General features: G+C 39.7%; 3 protein-coding genes across 8 annotated transcripts in view; all 3 read left to right on the forward strand.

The window, feature by feature from the left end:
• The window catches only part of LOC104819248 (F-box-like/WD repeat-containing protein TBL1XR1), a 5,159-nt gene extending 2,015 nt beyond the window's left edge, over positions 1 to 3,144 (forward strand). Inside the window, exons 4-15 of one of the 3 annotated variants that reach the window (XM_010549230.1) lie at positions 1 to 129; positions 237 to 331; positions 456 to 502; positions 624 to 774; positions 934 to 997; positions 1,483 to 1,641; positions 1,735 to 1,856; positions 2,000 to 2,074; positions 2,204 to 2,257; positions 2,354 to 2,427; positions 2,513 to 2,587; positions 2,707 to 3,144. In XM_010549230.1, coding sequence (XP_010547532.1) covers positions 1 to 129; positions 237 to 331; positions 456 to 502; positions 624 to 774; positions 934 to 997; positions 1,483 to 1,641; positions 1,735 to 1,856; positions 2,000 to 2,074; positions 2,204 to 2,257; positions 2,354 to 2,427; positions 2,513 to 2,587; positions 2,707 to 2,926 — 1,265 coding nt within the window. In that variant the 3' untranslated portion in view covers positions 2,927 to 3,144. Of the gene's footprint in view, positions 130 to 236; positions 332 to 455; positions 503 to 623; positions 775 to 933; positions 998 to 1,482; positions 1,642 to 1,734; positions 1,857 to 1,999; positions 2,075 to 2,203; positions 2,258 to 2,353; positions 2,588 to 2,706 lie in introns of all 3 variants that reach the window. The other 2 variants (XM_010549229.1, XM_010549231.1) reach the window with 2 other exon arrangements.
• Positions 3,145 to 4,191: 1,047 nt separating this feature from the next.
• On the forward strand, positions 4,192 to 6,396 carry LOC104819249 (metal transporter Nramp4). The gene is made up of 4 exons (XM_010549232.2): positions 4,192 to 4,820; positions 4,945 to 5,081; positions 5,164 to 5,816; positions 5,908 to 6,396. The coding sequence occupies exons 1-4, from the start codon at positions 4,312 to 4,314 to the stop codon at positions 6,133 to 6,135; spliced, it is 1,527 nt and encodes a 508-aa protein (XP_010547534.1). The 5' UTR covers positions 4,192 to 4,311; the 3' UTR covers positions 6,136 to 6,396.
• Positions 6,397 to 6,976: 580 nt separating this feature from the next.
• LOC104819250 overlaps positions 6,977 to 7,574 on the forward strand; it is a 2,933-nt gene continuing 2,335 nt past the window's right edge. For 2 of the 4 annotated variants that reach the window (XM_010549233.1, XM_010549237.1), the window contains exon 1: positions 6,977 to 7,126. The gene's annotated coding sequence lies outside the window, so the exon portion shown is untranslated. Of the gene's footprint in view, positions 7,127 to 7,146 lie in introns of those variants that run through there. The other 2 variants (XM_010549236.1, XM_010549234.1) reach the window with 2 other exon arrangements.

Here is a 7,574-nt window from a genome sequence, read left to right on the forward strand (position 1 = left end):
GGGAAAGAGAGAAGATGGAGAGGGAGAAGGGACGAGAAAAACAGACTGAAGATCCTACAGATAGGGAAATGGCTGTAGACCAAAGTGATAAAGGGAATGCTGGGGATGCGGAGCATGGGGCTTCTACAGGTATTTCTTTGTGTTCCTTAGACTTCTCCAGTTCAAGCTCTGCTGATAGTTTATTAGGTGCGTTCTACTGCTTTTCAATTTACATTTCAATGTTATGGATTGTGCAGGCGCAGAACCTATGGATGTTGTAAGGATCTCTACATTTCAGACTTGTAACATTCCTACTTCTGATGTGATGATTTTGAAAGGGCATAGTTCTGAGGTATTATATTACGTGGTGTAGCGGCCTTTCAAGAGACATGCTTATTAGTTGTTGGTATCTTTATATGTATATATATTTTATCCTTAAGCTGAGATCTTGTTTACTCTCTGCGTTCTTCATATAGGTCAGTGCTTGCGCATGGAGTCCAACAGCTTCACTTCTTGCATCAGGGTAAGCACTCTTATTGATAAGGATGAGCTCATTTGCAAATATTATGTCTTCTGGTTGTCTGTTTATGTATATTTTGAAACAAGAGTTGAATGCTGTATTTGTATGTCTTGCAAAATATCAGGTCCGGTGATGCTACAGCACGTATCTGGACAATTCCAGAAGGTACATCCAGATCTGGGTTGCATAATGGTCCTTTAAACGTCTTGATGTTGAAGCATGTAAAAGGAAGGACAACTGACAAGAGCAAGGATGTGACAACTCTTGACTGGAATGTGAGTTCCATTGCATTCTTATTGACTTAGTCATTTCTTGTTATGATAATGATCTATGCCAACTGCCAAGTTCTCAAAAGCCAGAAAATATGTCCACGCGGATGCATTAGTTTTATCTTCTTCTTCTGTTATATGTTCTCCGATTTTGTGAATCTCTAGGGAGAGGGAACTTTACTTGCTACTGGTTCATGTGATTGCCAAGCAAGGATTTGGACTACAAATGGTATGGATTTCTAGTCAGTTACATGACTAAACATCTTGTATGAAATCCTTCTTTGTGAATTAGTCTGTACTTTTACTCATTCTCTTATTATGGTTTATTAAAATCTCTCTCGTGTCTATAGGATAGTTTCCCTCTAAATCAAATTTATATCCACATTACTCTGACTATGTGCTACAAGCACAGTCCAGATTCAGGTTGCTTGTTGCTTGGTTCATGAGCCATACTAATGCCAGGGGTGAAAATGAAGGGTCATTATTTAAGCTGATGCTTCATTTCTAAAACATGTTAATATTGTGGTGACTGTCTCTTTGGCTGTGTTCTACAATGAAAAGACTGCAGTAAAATATAGCACATTGTTATGTATCTTATCATTTCTTATGGCTCTTGGTGTGAAAGTGATATTTCATTCTCTCTTTTCATTTTGGAGAATTAGCTGCTAACTTGTTGGTGTTTTTGGTTTTGCATCATACTCTATAATTGTTCAGGTGAGCTTAAAAGTACCTTAAGCAAGCACAAGGGCCCCATTTTCTCCCTCAAGTGGAACAAGAAGGGTGATTATCTCCTAACTGGAAGTGTTGATAAAACTGCCATTGTATGGGATGTAAAGGCAGAGGAGTGGAAGCAACAGTTTGAATTTCACACAGGTACTGACACTTGAATAGGCAACAATTTGAATCAACTTTCTCATGGATACAGTATCTTTTTATGGCCTAAAATTTCCAGATTTATTTGCTTAGGACCAACTCTTGATGTCGATTGGCGCAACAATGTATCATTTGCAACAAGTTCCACAGACAGCATGATCTATCTATGCAAGATCGGAGAAACCCGGCCTGTCAAAACCTTTGCTGGGCATCAGGTTATATTACCGTCATTTACGACAATTTTCCCAGTTGAGGTCCTATTTGAATGTACTGGCTCACAATCCTTGATAATTCCAGTCATGCAAATATCGGTTTACTAATATCTCGTGTGAGTGATTTTGGGTTTTTAAAACTTCAGTGCGAGGTTAATTGCGTAAAATGGGATCCCACAGGTTCTTTGTTGGCCTCATGCTCAGACGATATTACTGCCAAGGTTTTTGTAGCAAAGTTTTGATTGACATGCATGCATTTTTTTTTTACTTTTATTTTGCCTCCTTAATTTTTTAATCTCCGAGTCTACTGTATTTCTGTTTCACTGCATCTTATGTTGTTCATTTCATAGATATGGAGTATTAAGCAGGACAACTTTGTCCATGACCTGAGAGAGCACTCCAAGGTAATTTCAAGTTGTCTTAAGATTCACCGATTGAGGGGTTGGACTTGGAGAAAAGCTTATTAGATATGATTGTTTGGTTTGACCATACACTTTCAGGAAATTTATACAATAAGATGGAGCCCAACTGGGCCTGGAACCAACAATCCAAACCAGCCGCTAATGCTTGCGAGGCAAATACATTCATTTTTTTTGGCAATTCATTTTATTTTCCCCTCAAATGAGATGATACATTCATTTGAAAACACACAAGCGCAGTGCGTCATTCGACTCGACTGTGAAGCTATGGGATGTGGAACTTGGGAAGATGCTCTCCAGCCTGAATGGACACACGTGGGTTTCCACTCCTTGTCTATATTCTATTTAACATCAACTTACATGTAGTCCTTGTGATGATGAACCCACCACTATGCATATATTCTGTAACTAATATTGGAAACGGGAATGGGCAGGGATCATGTGTACTCTATTGCGTTCAGTCCAAACGGGGAGTACATAGCGAGCGGGTCGATGGACAAGTCGATGCACATCTGGTCAATAAAAGAAGGGAAGATCGTCAAGACTTACGCCGGCGACGGTGGAATCTTCGAGGTCTGCTGGAACAATGACGGCACCAAGCTCGCTGCTTGTTTCGCCGACAACTCCGTCTGCGTCCTCGACTTTAGAATGTAAACAGTAAAAAACCCATACAACCTTTTTAGATTTACTAACCCATCAGTATCCGGTTCGATGGTAGTTTCCATGGATGGGCTGTGGATCTAGTATCCGGTACGATGTACCACCCTTTTTTATCGATATAAATACAAATCTTATCAAAAAAAAAAAACCATCATCCCTTTTTCTCTTTTTGTCCAAATTTACTGAAGTTAAACAAGGAGGCTCTTTTTTCAGCTTATTCCCTTGTATTTTTGTTGTCTTTAGGGCTTAGGTTCCGTGTAACTTATTTCCTTCTCATCATGTATTTTTCACCTGCCCTTGCAGACTTGTATTAAAAAAAATGGCGTATCGTAGAAAAAAAAATGAAAATTTGAAATTTGGTAAATAAATAAAGAAATTTTAAATTTTGTATAAAATATATAAATTTTAAAATTTATCGTATAAAATCACAAAAAAAACAAAATTGAATTAATGTTTTTATAGATTTACACACAAAAAATCAAAATTTATGTATTTTTGTATAAAATTAAAAATTTATGTATTTATTTAACAAATTTAAATAGTTTATGTTTTTTCAAAGATATTCCAAACAAAAAATTGGTGTGACAGCAAAAAAAAATGTTGGACTGCGAACGGGAACTATGATGTGGCAGATTGATTTATTTGTTTTTTTTTATGTATGTTATTAAACTTATGAAAAAAATGTGATCGAAAGAAAAGTAAGAGGAGAAGATGAGAAACCCATTTATTGCAATGAAACGACATATATGATTATCACAATCCAACCAACCAACCACCAAGGCTACCTGACCGGTCAGACTTTAAACCACCGGTTTGAACGGCAAACCTATATGTCTGTCAACGAAAGTTAGAGCATTTCGTTGAGTAATATATGCACGTGGTTATCCCTTTTTCTAATTTGTTTATTTCTTTAGTCATTAGTACATGGTTCCGCTTTATTATTAATAACTAAAGTCCCGTGTGATTTATTAGGGAGCGAAACAATTGGCATGAAATATTACCTATTCTTTTATTATTCATATTATATCGTTAATTAAATAAATATTTTTTCTTGCATGGTTAGGCGTATAGGATTCGATAAATCCTAAAATAAGCACAGTTGGGTCTTCAGTCACACCACAGCATCCATGTTGACAATTTATATTCCGTTCCGCATGCGCAATATTGACAAATTCACCCCTGTCCCTCCGAATTTACTAGCCATATCATCTCTTGCCTACGTGGCGTTACCTGATTCGAAATGTGCACCGTCGTCGTCTTGCGGATTCCGCTAGTTTATTATAGCTCCCTCCCAATCCTCGTAAAGCAAATGCTTTAAGAGAGCGAAATCGTCAACCGCAAATTCGAATTCTTACTGTTGGAATCGCTGGTCCCGGAAGATGCCGATGACGGAGACAGAGCGGCCGCTGTTGGCGGTGGAGGAGAGAGCTTACGAGGAGGCGGAGAAAGTGCACATAGTCGGGGTCGACGAGGACGATGACGAGCTCGGCGGCTCCCTGCGGTTCTCGTGGAGGAAGCTATGGCTCTTCACTGGACCAGGGTTCCTGATGAGCATCGCGTTCCTCGACCCGGGAAACCTCGAGAGCGATCTCCAGGCTGGAGCCATCGCCGGGTACTCGCTGCTTTGGCTGCTGATGTGGGCGACGGCGATTGGGTTGCTGGTTCAACTCCTGGCGGCGCGCCTTGGAGTCGCCACGGGCCGACATCTGGCCGAGCTGTGTCGGGAGGAGTATCCGACATGGGCGAGGATGGTGCTTTGGATCATGGCGGAGGTTGCTCTGATCGGCGCTGATATTCAGGAGGTTATTGGGAGTGCCATAGCTATCAAGATTCTGTCTAATGGGTTAATTCCTCTCTGGGCAGGAGTTGTCATCACAGCTCTCGATTGGTAATTTCTATTTTTGTAGGTGGCCTAAAACCATGAAAAGCCCTAAATTTTTAAGATTCTTTTGGCTGGATTCTAGTTGCCGCTACTTGTTTGTAATCTTCTGTGTCGTGGATTTTTGTTGCAGTTTCATATTTCTGTTCCTGGAGAACTACGGCATAAGGAAACTAGAAGCCGTGTTTGCTGTTCTGATTGCAACAATGGCACTCTCATTCGCTTGGATGTTTGGCGAAACAAAGCCCAGTGGAACTGAACTCCTTGTTGGTTGGAATCTCGCTGTCTTTTGTTTTGATCTGAAATCTTTCCTTTTCACTGGAGAAAAGATGCTAACTTTCATGATTTGCAGGTGTCCTGGTCCCAAAGCTCAGCTCGAGAACAATAAAACAGGCTGTTGGTATTGTAGGATGCATCATCATGCCTCACAATGTGTTCTTGCATTCTGCACTCGTGCAGTCGAGGGAGATCGACCCGAAAAAGACACATCGGGTCAAAGAAGCACTCTTGTACTACACGATTGAATCGACTGGAGCTCTCGTAGTTTCGCTTATAATTAACGTCTTTGTGACCACGGTGTTTGCAAAATCATTTTTTGGGACAGAAATAGCAGAGAGTATAGGTCTTGCCAATGCAGGGCAGTACTTACAAGACAAATACGGTGGTGGGTTTTTCCCAATACTCTATATTTGGGCAATCGGGGTATTAGCGGCAGGTCAGAGTAGTACAATCACTGGTACTTATGCTGGGCAATTCATCATGGGAGGATTCCTGAACCTAAGGCTGAAGAAGTGGTTGAGGGCCTTAATAACGCGGAGCTGCGCGATTGTCCCGACCATGATCGTTGCACTTGCTTTTGACTCCTCAGAATCTTTGCTTGATGAGCTGAACGAATGGCTGAACGTTCTGCAATCTGTCCAGATACCCTTTGCTCTTATCCCTCTTCTATGCTTGGTCTCCAAGGAGCAAATCATGGGCAGTTTCCGAATCAAGCCTCTCGTACAGGTACCTATAGATTTTCAATCTTTGTTTTTTCTTTTCCAGATCATACATACGATATTCCTACCTCATTGTTTTAAACTGTTATAAATGCCAGGGGGTAGCCTGGGTAGTGGCTGCATTGGTGATAGCCATCAATGGGTATCTTCTAGTCGATTTCTTCTCAGGGGCTGTAACAGGCGTGGCGTTTCTGACTGCTGTTGTCATTATCACCATTGCTTACATCGTGTTCGTGCTTTATCTCATCGCACGGGGCATTACCTTCACCCCATGGCCTCTGGTGGCGGCGGCTCCTTCAAAACAAACACAGACAGAAGCCGAATAATTTTATCTATGTAGTAGCAGTAGTCTTCCAATCCTTCAGGAGGAGGCCGCGATATCTTGAGGAAATATGGTTGGAGGAACACCAGAAAGAAACAAGTTGTTAAGTGTTGTTGTACGAGGAAAATCCATAGAGTGTTTTGACAAAAAAAAAAATCCGTAAGAGTGTTTTACAAAGGTAAGCCCTTTTTGTTTTTGGCTTTTGCCATTACGACATGTAACCGAGACTGTCTATTTAATACTTCCTCTGTTTAGTTTTATTTGACATTTTAGCTTTCAACACACATATTAAAAAAAATAAAATTTTATCTAAAATATCCCTTTTTAATTATGATGTCTTTATTTTTTCTCTCATACAATATTATAATTATCTATTATTAATGAAAGATAATTTTGAAAAAAATATCAAAAGTATGTAGAAAATATCAAAACGTCATTTATATTAAAACAAAAAAATACTCCAAAATGTCATTTAAAACTAAACAGATGGAGTATTTAGCATGAGTCAGAGTTATGTTCCCGCTCGTAACCGAGACTGCGTTTGTTCTGGAAATTTTTACTTCGTTTTGTGTTTGTGGTTTGTAAAAAAAAATTACCCTTTATTTGTTTTTAAACAGGATAAAATCTGGTTATATAGGTTTCTTATTTAATTTTCAAGTTTTTTATTTTATTTCGATAAAAAAAATGTTAAGGGGAGAGCAAAATGGAAATAAAAATAGAAACGGCAATTTCGAATAAAAAGGGCAAAAAAAATAAAAGGAGAATAAAGATTGGGCCCACACCAATAACGAACATTCTTTAATATCGCTTTTGTTGAGTAGCGGCGTCTTTTCGTAACTCTCGCACGTAGACGCTGTCGACTCTGTCACCACCCACGCCGCCGGTCGCTTTCCGTCCGGGGTTGCGACGGCGGAGAAGTGGACCGTTGCCGGAGACTGTCTTTATCCGGGTACTGAATTGAAAATCGGCGGCGGAGGGAGCCACTCGCTCAGTCGGTGAATTTTTCTCTTCTCTGTTTTCGTCCTTTATCTCTCTTCTAGGGTTCAGGGTTTAAGGATCTCCCAAAATTTTGATTTTTTCTCCCACGGTTTCTGGTTACGAAGTTGTTTTTGGGTGTAATTTAGACTCTCTTCTTGTTAGGGATTTGCCGATTTCGAAAATTTTCCCGGGAAAATTTGTTCTACATCGTTGCTGTCTTTTTCGATAGGATCTTCGTTGAACTGATTGGGATCACTAATTTCAAAATTCTTGTTTCACTCTCTCTTCCGGGGAAAAAAGTTCTCTTTGATCCTCTATCACAGAAATTTGGGAAGGAGTTTGAAATTCGCATGAAAAAATTGTTGGTTTTTTGAAAGTTCGAAAGTTCAATCATCTTGTTGGTTTAGAGATATCTAACCTTAATCGATTGTCTGAATTTGTTTTCAACAATTCAATAACGACGCT

Source organism: Tarenaya hassleriana, unplaced genomic scaffold (assembly GCF_000463585.1).
Source record: "Tarenaya hassleriana unplaced genomic scaffold, ASM46358v1 Cleome3, whole genome shotgun sequence".
In the NCBI taxonomy this organism is placed as follows: Eukaryota; Viridiplantae; Streptophyta; class Magnoliopsida; order Brassicales; family Cleomaceae; genus Tarenaya; species Tarenaya hassleriana.

Coding starts and splice junctions, on each gene's coding strand:
- LOC104819249 (XM_010549232.2), top strand. CDS start 4,312: ATGCCGATGACGGAGACAGAGCGGCCGCTGTTGGCGGTGGAGGAGAGA. Junction 4,821..4,944: donor GTCATCACAGCTCTCGATTG/GTAATTTCTATT, acceptor TTTTTGTTGCAG/TTTCATATTTCTGTTCCTGG. Junction 5,082..5,163: donor TGGAACTGAACTCCTTGTTG/GTTGGAATCTCG, acceptor CATGATTTGCAG/GTGTCCTGGTCCCAAAGCTC.